This window comes from Orbicella faveolata, unplaced genomic scaffold (assembly GCF_042242905.1).
Source record: "Orbicella faveolata isolate gen_17 unplaced genomic scaffold, um_ofav_v1 contig_13, whole genome shotgun sequence".
Lineage (NCBI taxonomy): Eukaryota > Metazoa > Cnidaria > Anthozoa > Scleractinia > Merulinidae > Orbicella > Orbicella faveolata.
Window position 1 is genome coordinate 28116731 of NW_028301540.1, and position 23469 is coordinate 28140199.

A 23469-nucleotide genomic window follows, 5' to 3' on the forward strand; every position below is an offset into this window, starting at 1 on the left:
AGCATAGCGTAAATTAGTTGCTGATCAAACGCAAGTTTCTCCTACTGGATGCACGAGTCAAAAGATCAATAGCGTCTTGAACAAATTATTGCACGCATTATAAGCGTGGACGTTCAGTTGTCCATTTTGCTCATTTCCGGCGAAATTGGTTCATTATTTTTGAAACTGATGCACTTTGGACATTCAGAGGGAGTGTAACTGTTAGTTTTACACCAATGCAAAGGTAGGGACGCATTAATGTTCGTAGAATTAGCAATTTGAAGCGAAATTTAGGTCACGTATAGTGTCGTTCGTATCTTGGGTTCCACATGTTAGCTAACTCCCTTTAAAACTCGAATGCTAATGGAGGATGAAGTCAGTTCTCTGAACTGATCGAAATTTTAAAAGAATTTACAGACTCGTGATACAGATTGGTCACATTAAACCGAGTTCCTAATGAAGATGCATTAATTGAACGAAGATTCTCGAGCGAAGCAGCATGTATGTTGAAACAAAGTTGTATGTGCGCGGAGTCTTATTCAAAATTTCAAGGTGTTCTTGACGGCTTCCTTGCAAAAAGAAATGCAAAAGTAATTTAATCATGTTTTTAAAGTATAGATAAGCGGTTTGGCTTCTGAAATGTGTGGAAACCTACACCTATGAATATATAACGAACTTCCGATGGGCGCGTGGGTGCGTTGCATATCATCGAAGACTCATTGAATAAATCTATGCGTAAAGCTTCAGTGCGAGAAACAAAATTTTGCTCTAGGGTATAAGTCAGTTAACCGTTTTATGAAATGGGATTTTCATCTCCAAACTAGCTTCGGAATGAATCCAGCCGTTTCCAACCAGAATGTTTATGTTGTAAAGTGCTTTGTTTCTTCACTGAGTGCCGTTAATGATATCGGCTAATGAAGAATGAATACAGTTCTATCTCTTTTCCCGTGATTTAATGGCCGATGTTTGTAACAAATGTCAATTTCCTCCAGCAAAGTTAATACCGTCAGTATGCGTGACTTTAATTTACCATTTTGGTTAACGCAATTTCGCTGCAAGAAAGCAGAGGTTGCTTTGTTTATTTTGGGGAAGCTAGGCCATTACTATTGTTTGTTCCTAAGCAAATAATTTCCTTCTGTTTACAATGGCTTACGTCCTGGTGGTTTCTCGAGCAATATTTCTTTTAATTGGTTTCTTCTGGTTTGAGAATTTTAGGCTCATTTTTTTTTACCTTTGCCCATTTCGGTTTTACAAAAAAATGTTTTCAATTTGGTGGCATTTTCAAGTGAAATTCAATTAAAAAATGCCGTTTTTTACGAAACTCATATTTCTTTTAAGATATCGGCAATAAAAATTTATAAGATATGATACATATAAACATTAATGTATGTTTCCTGAAAAAAAATTATCAAGGTTTGTCAAAAATTGCTTCATAAACTTGCAAAAAAAAAAAAATCTAATTATTTTATCACCTATCTACAGTCTTGGACAAAATAAATGGAACATCTGGACCACCCCTCCCCCCATTTCAATGATGCCAAAATGGCGCGCTTTTGCTCCTTCGCACCTTCATCATTGCTTTGGGGGGGATGGGGGATAATTGTTCCATTTTATTCTGTCCAAGATTGTAGCTATTTGTCAATGAATTATCACTTATAGCTAATAAATATAAATATTAATTCCTAATTAATAGTCAAAAGAAAAGACTTCTAAGAAATCATGAAAAATCTATGACATCTATAAAAATTATTTCCTGTAAAGGCTGCTTTGAATCTCTTAAAAGCATACCTTTGCTAAATAATGTGAAAATAATTTATTTAATTATACTCAATGTTCTCATGCAAAATTTATTCATGGATTTTTCTTGACAAAAAGCTTTTAGCTGAATAATTGCTCAGCACTAAATTTTACTATGAAATGACTATGGGGCTTTCAAAGAAACCTTTATTATTTACTTTTACATAATAAGGGACAGAAATGATTTCCTTGGGGACCAACTATTTCTAGAGTTTCATAAGAAAATTGCATTTAAAATAATCTCAAGGTGGATTAGATAAGAGATTAATGTTGATTATCACAGCCTTAGTGGAAATTTCTATCAAGTAACTTAATTAAAATGAAACTCAATCTCAGGTGAACTGTCATGCAAAACATAATTGGCAGTATTTTTATTATAATTTGTATGTTTCTGTAAAATATAAGTGTACACGAGAAAAGGACATAATTTTGTTCCCCAGCTGTTTTATTTTGTCTTTGCAATGATTTTTGAAGAACTGTCACCAGTCTAAAGTAAGTTGACTACCAACATGCTACTGAAATGTACTTGATTGCATTCAGTGTTACTACAATGGGTGTAAGTTGGCCAACTCATATTTGTGTGTCTAATGTCTGAAGTACAATATTTACAAATACAGAAAAAGCAAAACCAGGCTATTTTAGGATTATATAAAGAATACAAATGTGTACATGTCTCTCCAGAACTTAATTATGCTGGCAGATTTACTTTACTGTTATTTAATACCTAAAGCAGAATTGTGTTATTAAGTCTTGACATGAACATAAATGTAAAATTTACATGGAGAATTTAAAAGGTTATTTTTGTTTTACCTTGATTCAGATTTGTTTAGTGCTCACATTTGTATCTAAGAACTTAGTTTTTTACTGTCATTTTGTGAACACTGTACAATAACATTTTACTGATACAGCTTGAATAGAAAGGTTTGAAGGTTGTATTCATTACAGAGATGTAGCGGATGGGCGGCTGCCAACTAATTTCACCAGGTGAAAGACAGCTAATCACTGAAAATTAGCCAGAAAACAACAACTGGCTATGGGTAACTCATCACGGCTGAGAAAAACTGGTTGGACTTAAGACAGCTTAGTCTTTTCATAGCTTCATGTATATGTACGTGTATGCCCGATGTTCAGTGGGGGAAAAGTTCCAGTTATATTTCAATCAAGTGATTGCGAATTGTTTGTGGTGTATTCTCTGGGTATAAGGAACTGAATGGGTATGATTTATTTATGTCTGAAGAACCATTTATTTTTGATAAAACATTTTGCTTTACATTTAAATACATGTGATTTTCATCTCAATTGATTACTGAGTATTAACAGAAGTTTTCTTTGGACAAGATATAAACAAGTTTGCAATATTATCAGTTCACCTTGAAATAATTTTGTCTTTGTTTAGTACATCTAGGTTTAATTTGCAGGTTGTAGGTCTGTGAATATTGTGAATCCTCTTCAGATAGGTTTTAATTTAATTGGTCTGAATTTATTTGATGAGAAGCACTGATATCTATATCACTTAACATCGTTCATCTTGTCTTGAATATTTGAGGTTAAAACCTGGCCAATCAACCAATCAATTTTCTTTCTTGTCTGTTAACATGAAGCCAAACATGTTGAGTTATAGTAAACAAGTTGGATGTTCTATCCAAAACAATACTTGCATTATGTTAGAAACAGGCTAACTTTAATAGTGTGTTGGTGATCAAGCATGTCTTTCTGATTATTGAAAATCATTCCAGATGCCTATCTGTTCTGGTGTAGCCTCCATGTCTGACAAGAACAATGATTTAAATATAAAATATGAATCAGTGCTGGTAATTTGAAGTGTGTTGTTTTGACTAAATTAGTCTCAAGTGGCATCTCAGTCAGTCTGTATAGCTGTATATGTGTGTATATCTGGCTGCAAATTTTTAAAATGGAAGAGTGTTACAGATGTTCTTGGAAAAAGCAGGTTGCATGTATACTTAGAAATACTATATTTAAACTTGACAGTATTACCAGTAATGCATGATGAGGCTGTATCGTGTTTTTAAAATAAGCTGTGGATTGATTTTGTTGTAAGTTCAGAATATACAGTATGATATAAACATGTTTTGTTAAAATGGATACATGTATGTTAAACCAAGCTGCAACACATGCATGTGCATGTGCATGTACAGTAGTCACCTTTAAAGACCCAATTTGAACTACTTCACTGATTGATATTGACCTGTCTAAACAGGCACAATTTTCTGGATAACACTCTCACTGGTTATTACTATAACTGTACATAGAGGGACACATTATTTAATATCTTCAAAAAAAGGAAGGAAAGCAAAATATATCATTGTAGTAAGAAATTTGACGGGGGACGTATATTGGAAACAATAGTAAGTCAATTTTTATAAAAGGTGTTGATTAAAATTCTAACTTGGCTCCGAGGCTTAGACGCATTTTTAAACAAAACAAAATTAGATGTTTATTCAATTTGGCCAACTTTGATGTGATTTCTGTCGTTTTCTCCTTCTAAGTCTCAGAGCCAAGCTAAAGTTTAAATGGTAAGTTAAGTTATATCAGCACTGGTACATGTACATATTTCTATAAAGATTTCTGTGAGAGATTGATATCTTTTATGCCATTAAGTGTAGTACACGACATGGTGATTCGTGTCAGCAGTGGAATAACAAAACTGAAGAATGCAAACCACTATGCCAATTTTGCTGATCATGGGAACTTATTTGTTATACAATGTATACTTTTAGTAAGAACTGAATGAAGATCCATTGAACAAGTACAAGGAATAAGAAACTAACTGACAAAGAGGAATAAGTTTGCCAAACGTATAAAAATTCACTGTCAATCTAGTATTGTAAGTCTTCCAACTTAGTAAAAACAGAGTTTTAAATGTATGGTAGAGAGCAAACCTCGATGTTACTAGCCAAGCCCGACGGCCACAGCGGGGAACATTGGCCCAAGGTGACTAGCAGTTGTATGAATTGAGTGAAGTGAGGTCCACACAAAAATGATCAAGGGCCAATATTTCCCAGTACATCTCTAGCAATTGGCTAGGTTAGTAAGTAGTTTATCATATGACACTCAAGCCTAGTCGCTATTCTGGCTTTCAAAAGCAAAAAATACATGGATTATGACTGTTTCCTTGGCAAAATCCCTACCAAGAAAGAACTGATCAGAACACTCAGATTGTCCTCAAGACTACCTTGCCATTATGCATTGTAATAATGAAGATAATTGTATGAATATGTCCATCCACTTTGCTGAACGTGTGGTTGTACTTTCATTTGACAGATGAGTCCTGCAATACTTTCAGTGCTTGTTCTACTCAGTGTGTTCCTCTCTGTTGTGGATGGGATTAATGACACAGTGAGCCCTGGTGTTGGCAATAGTAGTTCTGTTGTCAACATGAGCACTACAGTAATGCCAACCACCCAGATAACCACAGATTTACCAACTAATGCTACTCCACAGAATGCTACTCCAGGAATAAAGATTGGTGAATGTCACGGCTTCGAAGTGTTTGTTCTAAACAACCAGCTCAATATACCGTACACTGTCACATGCTGTATTGCCATCCTCTGTGGATTTTATCTGATTTTATTTGGTAAGATTTGCTTGAATGTCATGTACAGTATGAGTAATTTTGTCAGTGAAACTGTGAATTTGGTACATTTTTCTGATTTTTACCGACTTGAAACACTTAATTATTTACTGGCAGGAGCTCCTAGCAAAATAAAAATACAGTCTGTTTAGCAAATAGATTCCATGTTAGCGTGTGTCTGTTCAGTATTAGTCTATATCTACTAACATTCTATCATGAATGCCGTTCTCTGATTGGCTATGCTATTCACCATCTATTCTGTGATAGATAGTGAGTAGTGTAGCAGTGTGCACTTGTTAGCAAAATGAGTGCCTCTTCTTTGCGTTTTCGAAGTGTCTGTGAAGAAGATTTAGACAAAGTTTTGAACGACTAGTAGATTTATAGTAAAACAATTAGATTATTCACTTTCGATTTCTATGCTTGATAGTTGACTCAGGCTGCGCCCTTGTCAAGTATTACGCGATAGAAATCTCGAGCTCATAATCTAACTGTTTAATAGATCACAGATCACAGATTGCTTCAAAAAGTGGCACATGAGCCATCAGGTGAGTGTGTCAGTCGTGTTCTTTCCACATTTTGACGTTTTCAGCTGTGATCTATTACTGAACAGATGCATGGCAACATGGAATCTACATGTACACGTATCTGCTTTATATAATAAAGAAACCATTAAAAATGTTAATGACATCATTTATGGATCTTTCCTCCAATAGATCATAAGTAACAACCAATCAAAATGAGAGAATACTTCTACTTTTTTTACCGTTGGTTTGAGAACATGGCGGCCTTATGCACGGTCTACACTGTACTGTCATGACAAGTGAAGATGATGATAATGAATTATTATTGACTTCAACTACAGTGAACAAGGCAGTCTGCAATCTTACATGTAACATGCCTCTTTAAGAGTGCTCTTGTGCTCACTGTATTGTAACCAACTGAAGACAAATCATGAACAAGGCATACTGATATTTGTAATTATATCCTTTATGTTATAGGCTACAGATTTTTTAAGAGCAGCCTTTTTCTGTTGGGGTTCCTGTTTGCCACCTTTGTCACCTACATTATTGGCAGTAACCATGCTGACCTGCCATCCTGGGGTCTTGTTGCAGTGGCTGTCGCTGTTGGAATATTCTGTGGGCTTTTGACGATGTTTGTCACTTACTGTGGCCTATTCCTTGGTGGATTTGGCCTTGGATTCTTCATTGGCATTGCTATATTCTTTATTGTCGAGACATTCTACCATGTTTCCATCAAGTGGATACCATTTGGAGTCCTCCTAGGTTTGAGTTTGATCTTCAGCTTGCTGACGCTAAGGTGGCAGAAGGGATTCTTCATTGTGGCAACCTCAATTATTGGGGCAGCACTGATAACGGGTGGTGTCGACTACTTCATCGAAGAGTTTGTGTTGATCAACTATGCTTGGCAAAGGATCATGGCAGCTGATGAAAAGGTAGACTGCTGGGTGAGTTGGGTCATTCTAGCGATATGGCCTGTCATGTTTATCCTGGGAAATGTGGTGCAATTCTGCAAAACAGGAAGAAGTTACACTCACAAAAAAAGTAAGCTCAACTAATTATTGTGCTATAAATCTTTTTCTTATACACCAGAAGTTAGTTGGCTATAAGGCATGATCACAGAGAACAGACTGTGTATGCTGCTGTTGAAGGGATTTGGCAGTTTAATGAAATGCTAATGTACATGTAGTTATCAATTTTGTTCTTACATAAAATTTTTACAGCACAGTGTGAAAAGTGTACAATTTATTGAAGTATACATGCAGGTAATGGTATGAATGCGAGTGCAATGAAGGATTTACACTAGTTATGAGTTATACTTGAAAATTCTTTCAAAATTGCCAGAGGTTTAAGGCAAGTGCAGTTTGAAAGAATTTTCAAATATCACAAGAGGTGTAAATCCTTATTGCTCTGCAAGCTTTCGTGCAAGAGACCATTTCTTGGTAGTGGACTGGAACTAGCTTGCAACTGAGGCTTATGCAGGGACTCTTTTCAAATGCATGAATGACATTTTTCTCTTTTTAATGATATTCCCTCACATGAGCCTCTACTGCAAACTAGCTGCAGTCCATTACTGAGAATACGAAAATAGTCTATTACTCATTTATTATTCGACTGAAAAAATTACAAATGCGAGCGATAATTTGGGCTGCAGTGCACATTAATAATTGATGATAAATTGGCCTGCTCTCAGCCAATCAGAATGAAGTAATTACTTCTGGGTTATAAATTATAATTACTTATTTTAGTAATGTATCTTTTAGGATCAGACTCTGTGTCACTCCAAGGTGAAGATAAAGCAATGAAGAGATATCGCAGCCTAAACATGAATGGAGATGTGGTGGCAAAGGTAAAGTCATATTATACATTGTAACATTATGTTGATACTGAACAACATTATACATGAAAAAAGCTTATTCAAAAATAAATTTACTGTACCTCTACGCATTTATTGATTTGCTTAACAACTACATGTGCAACATGTACTGTATGGTGGTGTGGAGGTACATTGCCAACTTGATATACATGACTGATTGTGAAGGAATACCTTTCTAAGTAAGTCCCTATCATAACATTAGCATTCTTCAGCCTGGCCAAAGTTTTTGATGGTAAACTGAAACCTGGTCTAATGAACTCCCATTAAATTTCAATATTCAGTGGTAATAGGCTGTAAGCCACATCAGCCTGAGCTGTTATTTTTATGCGGGTTCTCTATCCAGGTTAAATAGGGGAATTCATGCTGATGTCACTGTTTATATTTTTGCTCATTTGCATATGACTTTGCGTACAGAAGGTGACACATTAGATCTGAATTGACTCCAGGCAGCTAAAGAACTAGTGAAGCTTAATACGTGGTGAAAGTTTTAAATATTTGGGTGTAATATTCAAGGAGATATTGTCTTTCAAAAACTGCAAAATTTCTGGGTGGTAAAAGCGCTAATGAGCTCATACATTCTTTGTAAAATTTTGAGTTTTTAAACCCGTGTTGCACAAAAAGTGTTCAATACATCAGGCTCACATTCACTGACTGAGTTAATCGTACTATGACCTTTCAATATTCAGAACTGATTTATTTGTAGCTCCAAAAGAAACTGAATTGCTTATGCTAATGAGGCAAAATATTGTAAACAAGGATTTCCTATTGGAATAGGGAAATACTGGTATTGGTTTTCGGAGGGGGCTGGGGAGGGCCCTTCTTCAGCATTTCAGTTTTAGAATACAGGTGGTATTGCACGTGAAGAACTGAGAAGCATGTCAACTTGAAACACTGTTATTGTCACGTTACAAGAAAGTGATGCCAGTAAATTATTTCTTCTCCTGCAAGGTCTGGTACTGCAGAACCACATACATGTAGTTCATCTTATCCCTAGAGTTATCCCTTGATAATGTGCATGTACATGTACGGGTATGTACTCTTCTGACCTTAGATATGTGTTGTTTGCAGTCCTACTACACCAAAGATGAAGATGAACGACGTCCCACAGAGGTTTAACCCCCGATGCCCAATTGCTGCTATACAAATTCCCCTGCAACCTTGGTCTCCATGATACATTTCTGGTTGAGTCTGTCTGGAGGGATGTCCAGTCTCCCATCTGTGGGAACACAAATAGGACATTGGACATCCATATGTACATGGAAGCTAATCACAGCTGGGAAAATTTGGTGATAAGCAAATTTATTTTATTTCTTTGCAGATCATTTTCCTTGATCTCTTGAAGAGTAATGCTTGCATGATAAAGTCTTGATTTTGTGACGATACCTTAACACCGATCAGCTTTGATACTGCAAAAGGGTTAACTCAATAAGTAGCACAGTCTTGCAGCCGCAGCTTGTCTTGTACGCATTACGTACCTACAGTTCTGAATTTCTCTGTTTGTACACAAGTACAAACCGTGTGAACTGGTGTGAAATATTACAGTGTGACTACTCGAGCCAGGCCACTTGGAAAAGAGTGAAACAATCAGAATGTTACTTGAGAACAAAGGGTAGCGATCTTTTTCTCAAATAAACCATTAACATTGAAGCAAACGATGAATTTTAACAAAATTGAAAACCCAGCAAAGTCCAAGGTGTTGTGTCAGAACCTCTCGGGAAACTTTGCCATTTGTTGATTGGTTAGTTTTGATCCTTAATTTTGTACGCTTTTCAATGGTTTCAGTTTAGTGGTCACAAATGAGTTTTTCAAGCTCAATTTTTCGAGTGAGATTTATAATAATTATAATTTGTCATAAAGGACTGAATCTCTAAGAGTGAATATAATGCAGAGGAGTCGACAATGTATATGTTTTCATGTCAAACACTGTTACTTGCTGTCACGAGAAGCTTCCCAGTCCATTGTTCTCAGTTTACATTTTGATTTGTTACTTTTCGTCAAGGTGGCGCAGTTTGAGTTACTAGCCGCACTGTAACAGGCAGAATCTTTAGTTTCGTGTGCACGTACTTCAGGATATTGGCACACATGATCAATGTGTGAAATGATCATATTTGTCAAAATTTAAAGAATTCTATTTCCAGTTAACCATGATTCGAGAGTTGAAGTTGATTCCATTTATTGTATTTATATTTTTATGATGAAAAATCAAATTATTTCTGTGCTAAGGCACTGTTATGTATAATGTAATATGTCAAAAGGTCTCGATTGATTTGACTTTTAAGATTGTATTCAATACACAATTTATGTGCATATTTAGGATTTCTTTTAACTTCAACAGCAGTACCTAAGGTGTTTGAAAAGCATTTGTAATATTCATATTTAATTTGTAGTTAGTAAGTTATCTTCTTTAGGCTATTTTTAGCCATTTTAGTTTCTTTTATTGAGGTAAATGTAATCATTATTGCCATTTTCAGGGCTGTCAATTAGGGCCGTAACCCATAACACCTGCTTTAGCTGAGTCTGTTTGATAGGTCCATGATGTTATGGGTGACTGACTATAGTTGAAACAATTCACCCATAAGGTATCAAGTTTATTGCGTGTAAAGATCAAGACTACAAGTGAATCAAAAGTTAATGACAGCCCTGATTTTACTCATACATTTATAGAAATTACACTGATTTTTTTGTAGATATTAATTTTAATGACTACCTTTTCATTATAATATTTGTGAAACAGCAGTTTAAGAATCCCAATGCTATGGTAATACTCCTAAACTTGCTTGTTTCAATTGTGAGGATGATTTTAGCAATAACTTATCATGCATGTAACACCTGTAATTTTGTTTTAAGTGCGTTTGGTTGGCGTTAATAATGACAGTTTAAGAGATGGGAGTATGTTTGGAAAATCAGTAGCTTGGTATTAAGAAGAATGCCCTTGTAAAGAAGATATTTTGTAGAATAGTGTACAGATTGGCTTCAATAAAGATTTAGTGTAACAAACTGGTGTTAAAATGTTATTGATGCTATTCACTTAATAAATTATTATTTTTGTCTAAAATGACATTTAAAAAGGGAGGCATAAGCTTGAGTGATGTTGATGGTTTGGTTTGCTCTAATTCCGAGCCGATTTGCAGACCAGTCAACTGAACTGAGCTGTCAGTTTTTTTTAGCAGCAAATTATGTACCAGTCCAATATACACCCTCATGTTGTCACTTATGAAGAGGGCGGTAAAGGGTAAGGAACCCCTCCACAACGGCAACCTTGGATACAGAGGAAAGTGCTAGAGAGGCTGCCATTGGTATAGTGGAGGTTCGACTGTACTTTCAGTTTAAGAATAAAACGTTGGCATGAAATGTCATTGTGAAAGTAAGTCTTAAGCTTAAATTAAAAAAAAAAAAAAAGACTGAAATACGACAGAAAGTACAAAGAAAAAAAGCTTTGTTGATTTTTCCCGCCAAAGTTGTTCATTAGCAACCTGTCATCTGTACGTAAACATTGCCAAATGAAAAGCGAAGGCATGCAGTAATTCTGGGTAAAGTCAATGATGAAAAGCAGCAGTCAAACTCACCATAGGAGCGAGATTGTTTTAAAATTCGCTTTGTCGTTGCACCCCTAGATCATCACTGTCGCCTTTTCGCCCTGCCTGTCGTCGTTTTGACAACATCCGAGATCGTCCGGGATATGAGAAGCGGATGACTCAGCGGCTTCTCCCTCATGGTGAAGATACGTCATGTAATTTCCGATTTAAGTATCGGTCACTATGGCGGATTAGGTGAATTCTAATTTTAGCAGTTTGAGTAATCTTGTGTGCTAGCAAGCTAACTTCTTCAACGGAGATCAGCGAAAAAAACTCAAGCAACATGGAGAGAGAAGGCCATGCTAAAGTAAAGGCACACCACGACGATGCTTTCCGGTGGGTACTAAAGTGAAAAAATTCTAAAAATTAAACTTACTGGTTAGCTGTGAAGCTTCTGGAAGCTTACGTATCAAAATCGACGGTTTACTGTCGCTGTACAGTTTGAAGTCATCTTTGAATTGCAACAAAGGTAGCCTGGGGAACAAATAATTTATGGTGACATTTAATTGAGCTTGGAAAGTCACATTAAGTTGATTTTTCGCAAGTTTGTTGTCAATGTATTTTGATGAAGATGACTATAGCAGTAAACTTAAGGTGATATGTTTTTTTTTTAACCACAATTTTGTCAAACTGTGTCATTCAGAATCTACTGTCATGATCACCTGCTTATAATGACTGTTAGGATGATTATGTTACGCTTATACTATCTCTACAACTAATCTTTATTTTTCTGTATTTTACATGTAAATTATATATAAAAAAAAAAATTATTATCATGTTTTTGAGAGTAGATATCATATATCATAGACATGAGCAAAAAAAATTGGCCACTATCTCAATGCTTTTGTGACATTACTGTTCAATTAAAAGGTTATCCAAACAAGAATTTAATTTGTGTGAAATTGAACAGCTGTGCCAAAATGCTGATAAATTAAACATATAAAAAGCTGTACATCTGTGGGAAAAATAATTATAAAAATTAATATGCGAAATATTTCTAATAAGAATTATGTTAACAGTGTCAGTGTCGCGGTCTTACTAATTGACATTGAAATATCATAGAAATTTTTTTCCTTAATGTTTATTCCTAGCATGTCAAAGACTGATGACATACATGTATTTGTATTTATTCTGTGTTATATTTAACATTAATTATTAGTTATATCAACGAGGGACTAAAATTTGACGAACAAGGAAACAAACAGAAGGCTCTTCAGTTTTATCATAAAGGTACATGTATGCAAAACCATCGCAAAGATCTCTTGTGTGTGTTCATATGAACTTATAACAAATGAATCAATTTTAACGATAAATTTTTTAGTCAGTACATGTAATCACACATTTAACAAAACAAGAGGAGATATGAATTGTTTTGCACTCCATTAACCAGATTTTCATTTTTTTCCTGTGCAATTTGACAAGTTGCAGACTGAGTGTATTCTAATATTGATTGGCAGCCGTTACTCATGTAAATTTAAGCAAGTTGTGTCCTTTAAGTGTAATTTAAAAACTTGCAAAGCAAGTAAATATGCAGACATCCACAACACCTAACTGGGATCAAACTGTACGTCAAAATTCAAATGTGTTTTGCAAAACCAGAATAAAGGGTATTCAGGTTCAATCATCAGGAAATGTAATTTGAAACCCTTGGTTGATGCAATAGAGTACTGTACTTAGTATCTCTTCCTTCTGTAAGTTGGTGCATGTACATGCAGTTTCTTTATGCTTGTTTGTTTGTTTTTTGTAGGTCTGCGTAGTCTTGTTGTGGGTTTGAGTGTATATTGCAGTGATTCTGGACCAGGATTGGAACAGACCAAACAACTACAGAAGAAGATGAAATCGTAAGACAAATCTAGTTGCAGCGCTTTGTTAGCATTTGCTTTCTGGTATTTACCACATGCTGGGCTTGTTGTTCCTTGATGTACGTAATATTTAAATTCAATAACAGGAACCCAAGCATGAGAAATAGTAAGCCAAAGTATCATAAAAGCAATCAAAGGATCATTCTCAAGCTGCAAGAAATGGTTGTTAACTAGTCCAAGAACAGTCAATCATTTGTTCATGGCTGAGAACTTAGCTGCCAAGCATGAGAAATACATTGTAGCAAGCCAATATGGCAGCGACAATCATGTACCTGGTGCATGGTAAAGGTAAAGGTTAAGTCTGCATGCGAGCCAAGTGGCCCATCAGGCCGGAGCTTATCCCGGTTTCTGTAGCATGAAGCAACTAGGAGTATTTCTACTCCCCCCTGGATGGGATGCTAGTCCATCGCAGGGTTACCCCCAGCATTAAGTTCGCCGGTACCCATTTATACACCTGGGTGGAGAGAGGCACTGTGAGAGTAAAGTGTTTTGCCCAAGAACACAACACAATGTCCCCGGCCAGGGCTCGAACCCAGACCGCTTGATCCGGAGACGAGCGCACTAACCATGAGGCCACCCCACCTCCCACCTGGTGCATGATACATGTATAATTGTTATGTTAGTACACATGCGAGAATTGCCATCATCAGCCATCTCCCTACTTGTGATATCAGATCAAAGTATCACTATATATAAAGCAATCAAAGGATCAATCTCAAGCTACAAGAAATGGCTGTCAACTAGTCAGAACAGTCAATCATTTGTTCATGGGGCTCAGTCACGGTATTTTGAGTTATTTTGGCCACATACAAAATTACCTTTAAATAGTAGGAAACCTGAAAATAACAGTTTAATAAGATAGAAAAACACTAAAGAGATAATGATAAACCATAAAGGAACAAGGATGGCTAAGGATGGAGAAGATTGACACGGATCACAAATTACGAATTTGAAAAATTGAGGCTAAACTTTTCAATATATGCGCAAACCGTGACTGAGCTCCTTTAATATCAGAAATCACCTTCTAATTGCAAGTCCCCTTTGATGCTTCTTGGGCAATGCAAGGACACACTACAGTGTACATATGTGGGTATGTTTTGCTTGGAGGTGCAAAAAATCTGGATTCCACTTTATGTGTAGATTTGGCCCCTTGCATGCATTGCAGTCATATGAGATCACTCACTCTTATGCCATTATCAAATCTCTTAAAATATTTATTTAATAAATTGTTTCAGGGCCAAAGAGCAAGTAAAAGAGAGAATACAAGCTTTATCTGCTAGCTTGAATCCCAATCCATCTGCCCCAAGTGAGGACATGGCTGACGGTCAGAGTCAGAATGGGCACCTTGCCACTGATGAGGAACTGGAGGCCTGTTATTTAGCAGATCAAGAGGGAACGTCATGGGAAGATGTCAAGGAACTTTTGGTTTTGGAACACAGTATGAAGCGGTTCATTTGCCTTCTTGTACTTTTTTAGCGCTTCCTCAGCTGATATCAGCTATTAACATGATGTACATGTATGAGGTAGATTGTGTGTGTAGTTAAGTAAAATTATTTTCATTTTGGAACACAGGTGTAAAGATGTTCTTTGTTAGTGGTCAAGGAAGTGTCACAACGTTGTCTCAACCACAAACTTTATATGCTTATCAGTTTGTCAATTATAAGCCAGGTACAGTGAGATACAAGTCAATAATTTAATAGTATTTAGTTACTTAATTTGTCAATACAGCAATATTTAATAAAAGCTGAATTTGTATTGGAGAAAAAAAAAGCAGAAAGATTTTAAACTTGCTTCTGCTTATAAGTTAAAATATCAAGTACATGTAAGAGAAAAAAAGATTTTGGAAACATTCTCCATTGTTTGATTGCATTGTGCTACATGATACATTTACCTTCCTCAACTGACTAGAATATTGTGGGTACTTACCATTGGTTAGAATAAACCAGATGAAATGACTTTTGAACAATGGTAAAGGTTTTTCCAAAATCAGCAAGCCAACTCAGTAACAAGATGACACTCACCATTTGCAATTTAATTTCCCTTATTTTTTTGGCTGATGAGAGACTGGAAAGTGGAAAATGTAGCAAATGGGAAATCTCCACCGCTCTTGACTTTCAACCAAAATCTCCTCTTTTTTAGCTAAGTGGTAAGCATCCTATATGTTTGTTAACTTTAGTAATTAAATATGATTCAATTGCTTAAGTGAATACGGGTCTTCAGAGCCATGGTTGTTAATCTTTCTTACTAGATTCTCATGAAGCACCAGCTTTCCTTCAGTGTGGAGCATGGATGTTCCCGATGGTCCCAGGCAGATCTCCTGTCCTCAACACGGAGCCTCACACATACATGTTCCCTGACATCACTATCGACCCATCTTCCCCTCCACCTTCAAAGCCTCGCCCACAGAGAGGATTTGCTTCAGTGGGGTTGATTTTAAACCCCAACATTTCCTCTATGGAACTGAAAAGGTTTGAAAGGATTTTAAAGTGTTACACAGATTTCCATCATTATACTCCACCCAAGTATTCCGAGGAAGAGGTGCGAGATGTAGACCAAAGAAGAGATGAAGACACGACGCCAAGTGTTCCTGCAGTAGAATCTACAGATGAGCATGGTTCTTCTGTAGCCGTGGCTGTAAGACCAAGTACTGATGTTGTACCAGCTGATTCTTCTCAGGTTTGTATTAATTAGCTTTTGATAACTTCTACTGTAAACTTCTAATTAATCAAGCCTTTGAGAGTGAACCCCCTTAAAAGCAAAAAAAAAAGAAAAAAAAAGACCCACAGAACCTTCCTCCCAAAAAGTGTGTTACCACCTAAAGACTAGCCCCCGAATCTCTTGTGCAACAGGCTTCCGGATAATATCCCCTCTCCTTCAAGGACGTCAGCTGATCTGATTCCAGTCCCCCCTAGTACAGTGTATGCTGTTATGCCTGGTTGCATCTTATTATTACCATAGGTACAGTGTACCCTTGCTGAGATTCTAATTTTCATTTGATAAATGTAAAGCTAACGATTTAAATTTCACATAGTTTTGTTTTTGTACTTTACTTACGAATACTGGTACTGCGTAAATTTCTCCATCTTTCAATCACATTTGATTAAAACGTAAACCATCTTTGAAACCCTATACAGTCAATTGTGAGGCAATTGATTTTTTTTTGTCATAATTTGGCTAATAGCTTTGTGACTAGTTTCATGCTTCTTACTTATGTGCATTTTGTTTTAATTGTAGGGAACATCATGGGGAAGGAAAGTTTCTAAGGTGTGTACATTAATTTACATGACTGTGTTGAGCCATGAGTGGGGCCTCTCTGGTCTCCAGGATTGAAACTGACTTAACTTCTTTGTTCTGAATATGTCTTTCCTGTTGTGTTTTATCTTAGGGTATTACAATTGGATCAGAACTCATTGCTTGGGGACTGACCAAAGGAGCAGAAGTAGGGAGTCATCTTATGCAAAAGGTGAGTAAAACTGGACTGTCTTTAGTTTCTTGAACTGTGACTTTTAAGTACGTTGTACCAGCACATGTAATTGACTTCACAAACATAATATATGCGTGTGGAGATCACAGCATAAACATATTAATATTTGCTAGATAAAAAACCCAGGGTGGTGTGTGGGGGTGGGGGGTGGGGGTGGGGATCTCTGTGTGAAAAGGTCAGGGATGCTCATAGGAAAATTTAAATTGAATGGAAATGACTGCTTTTCTTTATTATTTTTTATTTAGCGAGACAACAAGCATTCCTTACCTTTTCATTTTGGAGTCTCCACCCTGGAATGGGACAATACTCAAAAAATGACAAATCCATTTAATAGGAAGTGTTGAAATGAATCATTAACAGTACAGACAAATGTGAAACCTTCAGAATCGTTGTTCTGGATCATTTTAAATTTGTTGTAATAAAAAATGTCGTCTAACAACTGATTTCCATGTAGCTTTTTTTATAACATAAATTGAAGGTATTGCTGCCGTGGCCTTTAATAATTACCTCTTACTAAACGAGTTTGAGGTCCGTACTGTTCAAGTTACGGACCAACATTTTTCCCTTTTGATTTATGGCCCAAAGCGAGAAGCACGCAGGCTATAAATCGGTTTGGGAGCGATTTCTATTCACACGGAACGGTTTCAATTTTCTGACGCACCTCGAAAGCAAAATGAGTCAATTTGAAATCGTTGTTAATCAAGAGATCGTTGAAATCGTAGTTAATCCATAAGCACGTTTTAATACACAATTTTAAAGTAAAAGAGACTTTTCAACTTTTAAACTTTTATTTGCAGTAGAAGTTAAGAACACTTGGGGATAAATAACGAAACATTTTAGCAACAGAAGCAGCTTTAAATATTTGCGAACCGCAAAGTGGAATACGGCCCAGCCCACTAAATTGAACATTCACAGCGCGCGTAATATTTGAGAGATATAATAGTCAGGCTTATATTTTGCAACTGTGCAGGGCTCGGCTAAACTCAGAGAAAATCTCAAACCCAATGAAAAGCCGGTGGAAGTTGAAGAGAAGGTACAGGATAATATTCGTCAAGTGAAGACTGTTGCAGGTAAAAAACATTAAAAATCAAACAGCTTAGTTTGCTGTCAGAGGTACTTTCCATTTGTTTATTTATTGCGATGTCATGGCGGCCTAAGTCGATTAAAAACTCGTGGGGTACATGTAGATGATAACCACACGGGAGCAGTTTTTTTTATTGACATTTTAGTGTTTTAGATATCTGATTGTGTTGTTTATGTTTTTGCAAAGCTGATCATTGCTAGTTCTAACCTGTAAGCATAGCTTGCTCTAAGGCTCTAAGGAATCAGAGCACGTGATAGTTTTTGACCAATGAGGAAAAAAACCAAAACCATTTCGGCTCATTTTTGACGGGTTTTTACGTTTTTGTTTCGAGTTCAGTTGTTATTGGTTCGGCGTGTTTCCTGCTGTCGCTTCGATGACTCTTTATTTTACTTCCTTGTCTTCCCTGCGGGACGTTTGAGCATAAGGCCTTTGGAGCCAATACATACCATCGTAATCCAGAAGAGATATTATTCAGGGCCAGGTTGTTCAAAGCCCGATTAATCTAAACCTCGATTAGCAAGAATTTTGATTTGAGTTTTGTAACTTTTCGGCGAGGTTTTCTTTTTATATTGTTTGGCCTTCTAGTTTTGTCTCGAACTACGCAAAACGTAGGAAGTGACAAACATTTCTATTAAAGAAAAATTAATACTTTCCTTAACTTTTAATCCTGGTTTAGCCTTAACCGGCTTTCGAACAACCCGGCCCGGGAGATATTTTCGGTTAAAAATCGTCATAATCATTGGGGTCGTGTAGTATTTTGATTCAATCATTAAATATTTCTTAGAAAAAACAAAACAAAACAAAACAAAACAAAACAAAAAACAAACAAACAAAAAAACATAGTTGTGTGTTTGTTGATAGGCATGGCGTGCCAAGTAAGCGGTGCTGTAGTCGCTGCAGTATCAGCCATGACAGTTGAACTGGGGAGACGACTCGCCCCTGTTATTGTGGAGAAAGGCGGAAAGGTGAGTTTCGTTAATGGCTCTTGCGGGTTGTACGCAATATTCTCTTCCTTAATTTTGATTCCTTCCCTCCCTTCTTGTTCAATCCTTCCCTGGTATTCCCTGCGAGTGCCTTTGCCATCATTCGGGGTTTCTTACGCGGGAGTGAGGTGTGTATATCCCGCGGGACAAGTGCTTTTGCGTGGGATCTTTATGGACAGGGCTAGTGCCACAGGTCACCGTGGAAATGGTCAGGGAACAAAGACAGGGAATTTTATTGTGAGTCAGGCAAAATTGACATTTTGAGGAAAAGTCAGGGAAAATTGAAATATTATAACAGCACTATCCAAGGCTGGTGGAAGCTTTTCGGGTCACTGTGATCTCAACGAAGATTTTGCTCAGCGAAGAAAGTGGAAACTGATGATAACTAATCAGAACGGCTGTGAGGTCAGGCTAGAGGCCGCTACTATATCGGACATTTCGTATTTATTTGGTAAGAGAAATTTCATTTTTTATCAGGGAAACGTCAGCGAATAGTCAGGGAATTTTGACGAGTGATGTCTTTGGCAACCATGATGGAGCACTTGGCGGGAATCAATTAGGAGCCGGAATCAAGCGAGTCATCGACTTTAAACGACCGGTTGTGGGTCTTTCTTTAGAATCCTGTCTTGTTTATTTCCTTTCCAGGCTTTGCCAGATTCTTTGAAGAAAAGAGACGACGTTGACGGTTCATCCACCGTGGACGAATTCGTGAAAGTGGCAGTCAGCGGAGCAAGAGGTAGAATCAGGTGCCTTTTATCTTGTTGATATTCATTGTGAATAGAGCGGTTTTCACTCGAGTGTTGAAAAATAATTGGTTTTGTACTCATTACGCAACGTGATTGGCTTAAAGAATTCGCGCCAATTTTATCCAATTAGAAGTGAAACCAAAACCAATGTTGACTCGCTCGCGCACGTTTTCCCGTGCCTAACGCAAGCCACATGTAATTACTTCGAGTTTTGATTGGCTCACTTTATAGCCTGTCCTCTTTGATTGGCTAGAGTGATTAGTTTGGTTTGGCTTTAGGTCACTCAGTTGAAAACCGCTCTATTAACTTGCAGTTGTTGTTGTTTCATTCTGTTCGTTTTCTTGCCCACGCAGGAGCGGCCACCATTTACCAAGGCCTTGAGAATTCATGGAAAGTATTATACAAGAGTCTTCAACATGCTACTGTGCAGACGGTAGATCACAAGTGAGTCTTGACGTGTTCGGTTAGATATGAATAGACCTTCAGGCCCCAGTTGTTGGTGGATTGCGTTATCCAGCCTTCGAACAACCCGAGCCAGGGAAATAATTAATAACCATCGTTTAGAGTTCATAATTTAGAATTTGACCACGAGCTCAAACTTTCTACGACGGAAACATCAACGTGGCTTGCTGAATTGAGGGTCAGCACTGGGGTTCAACTAGCCTCCGGCGCAGGCGTCCTTTGGGTTCATCAGACAGTCTTCCTTCTCCGAATATTGCGTGGCGAGCCCAAAGAGCGTCTGCGTCGGAGGCTAGGGAACAACTGGCAGATGAGAAATTGTCTCAACGGTCGCCTGAGAACCCGGGGGGGGGGGGGGGGAGCGATACTCCCTTATATGGGCTATATAAGGTATGTGCGGCCCCAAAGGGTAGGGTCTTTCAGCCGTTTAGGTCATAAATAAGGTATCGATTTTGGCCATTTTGGTCTTCAATAAGGCATGTTTCTTGGAAGAAACTACCTTTTCATCATTATCAATAAGACCATCAACAAAAGCCCTTCATAACTTATGGTTAGGGCAACGGTGCCAGCCGCAACGGTAATAATTAGAGTATCGAATTTTTGGTTAGGTCATAAATAGGGTAGCAAAAATCGCAGATTTTGGTCATAAATAAGGTAAGGGTTTGGGAAGTGGGCCGCACACCCCCCACCAAACTTTTCTGGGAGTCCTCCCCGGACCTAAGAAATGAGGCGTTTTCTTTACTGATAGTTGAGTCAGAGATCTCAACGTTTATTGATGGGTGACAGATAACTGTTAAACTGTTAGCTGGCAAATCGCCCAAAATAACCGAGATTACAGCACCCCATCCAGTCCCTTTGAGTCGATTTTCGTTCGTCCAATATTTTTTAACTTGTTTGTATTTATTTTTTAGGTACGGCCCAGCAGTTGCTGAAGCTACAAACAATTCTATGGGAGCTGCGGGGTTAGTTTTACAGGTAAACTACACAAGATAATCTCGATAAACTTGCTCCATTTCATGACAGCAGCGATGACGGCAGTTCGGAGAAGATGAGAGAAGCTGAGCACAGTTTATTTCACTCTGAGGCTCTCTCTCTCCTTTTCTCCCATGTCGTTGAGGAGACAAGGAAAGCATAAGAGAGAGAGCCTGGGATCGAGTTTGTAAAAACACCCAGCGAACAGCGTGGCGAACTTTGTACATGGCGTCACTTCTACAAATTAGTTCCCATCTCTGGAGACTTTTTCTACAAAAAAGACCGTGTTTTGAGCTAAAAGAACTTTTTTCCCCAAGACTAAATCGCTAACAACGTTATTTTTTGTTGGACTAACATCAAAGGAAATAAAGGTTTCCCATGTCATTGCTAGTCTCTGTGGCTGCTCTGTGGCTTGTTATGAAAAACTCACTCTTCGTACTTAACCAATTACAGCGCTGTAGTGACGTTGTCACGCGAATTTTTGCTCTCATTTGCGGTACGATATTCACATGTAGTGTTTATTTATTAGGTTTTCGTTCTTTTGCACCTCTACAATTGAGTCTGTTGTCTTTGTCTTTTTTTTTTTTGTCTTGACACAGACGTGCTGGAACGTAGAAAATCTAGGAATCAAGTAAGTACTTTTATGACATTGAAAATGTCTAAGGTTTTATTAGACCGAGTGTGAGACTAAGCCCAACCTAAAAATGTTTCTTTCCAGAGCTCTTGCCAAACGAACTGCGAAAGACACAGGAAAAGAAGTGGTTAAAGAGGCGGAGAAGAAGTACATTACCGATGGGAAACAATAAAACTGCTGTATAAAAAGTGACATCTACGGGGCATGTCAACAACAGCACTTTTTCAAAGACGAAAATTGTATACAAAACGTATTCTAAGTTAGTGGAATGAGTAATAAATTAGCTTTAGTTTTTTCCAGGATTTATAAGCTTCCACAGGGTGATGCTAAAATAGAAATAAAAGAATATAAAATTTTATGGAGGCTACGTATGAGGTTGGGTGAGAATTTGTATGAGTACTGAGAAAAATTCCTATGAATAAATAGTCCACGTTTTGTAATCTTTGTATAATTTGAATAAAGTTAAATTTTCTTGCATCAGTTCTGTCGCGGTTTATTTTTCTATTTAGTTTTTGTTGACACGGTACGAGGTTCTAGTCCTGTTCACATCACAGTCATTATCTTTACTGGAAACGTTTGTTCTATTAGGGGAAGAGGAGAAAATCTGAAGTACCCGGAGTAAACAACGACCCTCAAAGCAAAGAGAGAATCAACAAGAAACTCAGTTGAACGCAAAAATAGAAATAGCTAGCGGTAAGCTGGTGATGGGAGTGAGTTGACTTTGAGGCGAGTGTTCGTCCAACTATATCGCTCACTATGGTGGGAGCAGGCTAACCTGAGCTGGGGCGAAATCACTATCTCGCCCTCCTGGAGAGCGCGATTTGACTGCGGACGGTCACGAATACTTAGCTAATACTTCGCTGCCTAATAAAAAGTACGGTTAAACTCTCTCTAGGAATCTCCATAGCTTTCCCCACTCCCTAGCACCCTCCACCGCTCCGCCAGCTCATAATCCCATAATGTAGACATAAACACGCTAAAAAAGCCAAAAAAAGCTGGTTATTCGAAAGTAACGAAGTGAGGCGAGAGGGGGAGGAAAAAAACACTGAAAAAGAAGGATTCCCCTCTCCTCTCTACCTTAGAAAGCCTGTTACTCGGGTACTGTATTTTCCCCCAGTGTATGACATTTGCAGACTGCAGACTGTAGTCTTCAAATGTCATACACCGATTTTCCCCTAACCTCTTGTACTTTAAGGTGGCTGAACACAGTTTTTGAAACCTGTGTTTCATTCGCCTTTTTCTCTAAAACCCTTGATCTGTCGGTCGCCAAAAATGACAGCAAGCAAGTTAACAACACAAACTTTGTTTTTTTGATGGTTAAGCTGACGTATGTGCCGTTACCATGGCAACATGAATAAATATAAATATCGGTTTTGTTTATTTGTAGAAAATCTAGTTATTAGATTTTCTTTATAATTTGCCTGCAACAAGCTTGTAACGATTCTCACAAGTTAACACCATTTTGCTAATAATTTAACAGAGAGATCTTTAATTATCCCTTGTTGAAGTTTCCCTGGAATATCTAAAATTTCCTTTGTTAAAATTCAATTATTTTTAGTACTCCAGTTACTTATTTCCTAAAGTATTTTCGTGCCAAATTTCGTGAAATTCTAATGAGTGGTTCTCGAGAAATAGGCGTATTTCCGAGAGTGTAATTTTTCATTCAATCGCACTTTTTTGACCTATTACGCATGCGCTGCATTTAACTGGGTTCTTTCGGTAACAACTAAATTTTCTATAAATAAACAAAACCGATTTTAAAGGCCTGTTTATATTTATTCATGGCAACGGCACATACATCAGCTTAACCATCAAAAAACCAAAGTTTGTGATGTTAACTTGCTTGCTGCCATTTTTGGTGAGCGAAGGATCAAGGGTTTTAGAGAAAAAGGTGAATGAACACAGGTA

At 37.4% G+C, this 23469-nt stretch overlaps 2 protein-coding genes across 3 annotated transcripts; both read left to right on the forward strand.

The window, feature by feature from the left end:
- Nucleotides 1-67: 67 nt before the first annotated feature.
- LOC110041093 (transmembrane protein 198-like) lies at nt 68-10759 on the forward strand. Its single transcript, XM_089285297.1, has 5 exons — nt 68-223; nt 5059-5371; nt 6367-6930; nt 7650-7735; nt 8831-10759. The coding sequence occupies exons 2-5, from the start codon at nt 5059-5061 to the stop codon at nt 8876-8878; spliced, it is 1011 nt and encodes a 336-aa protein (XP_089141423.1). The 5' UTR covers nt 68-223; the 3' UTR covers nt 8879-10759.
- A 713-nt stretch (nt 10760-11472) lies between these two features.
- Nucleotides 11473-22041, forward strand: LOC110041072 (spartin-like). 2 transcript variants are annotated; one of them, XM_020746347.2, is made up of 15 exons: nt 11473-11673; nt 12497-12567; nt 13085-13178; nt 14435-14637; nt 14772-14867; nt 15448-15875; nt 16434-16463; nt 16585-16662; nt 17654-17753; nt 18629-18732; nt 19396-19486; nt 19850-19940; nt 20867-20930; nt 21527-21558; nt 21646-22041. In XM_020746347.2, the coding sequence occupies exons 1-15, from the start codon at nt 11621-11623 to the stop codon at nt 21731-21733; spliced, it is 1623 nt and encodes a 540-aa protein (XP_020602006.2). In that variant the 5' UTR covers nt 11473-11620; the 3' UTR covers nt 21734-22041. The 2 variants fall into 2 exon arrangements, with proteins under 2 accessions (XP_020602006.2, XP_020602018.1); XM_020746359.2 differs by lacking the exon at nt 12497-12567.
- The last annotated feature ends 1428 nt before the right edge of the window (nt 22042-23469 follow it).

Coding starts and splice junctions, on each gene's coding strand:
- LOC110041093 (XM_089285297.1), top strand. CDS start 5,059: ATGAGTCCTGCAATACTTTCAGTGCTTGTTCTACTCAGTGTGTTCCTC. Junction 5,372..6,366: donor ATTTTATCTGATTTTATTTG/GTAAGATTTGCT, acceptor TTTATGTTATAG/GCTACAGATTTTTTAAGAGC. Junction 7,736..8,830: donor ATGGAGATGTGGTGGCAAAG/GTAAAGTCATAT, acceptor TGTTGTTTGCAG/TCCTACTACACCAAAGATGA.
- LOC110041072 (XM_020746347.2), top strand. CDS start 11,621: ATGGAGAGAGAAGGCCATGCTAAAGTAAAGGCACACCACGACGATGCT. Junction 11,674..12,496: donor CACCACGACGATGCTTTCCG/GTGGGTACTAAA, acceptor ATTAATTATTAG/TTATATCAACGAGGGACTAA. Junction 14,638..14,771: donor ACTTTTGGTTTTGGAACACA/GTATGAAGCGGT, acceptor TTTGGAACACAG/GTGTAAAGATGTTCTTTGTT.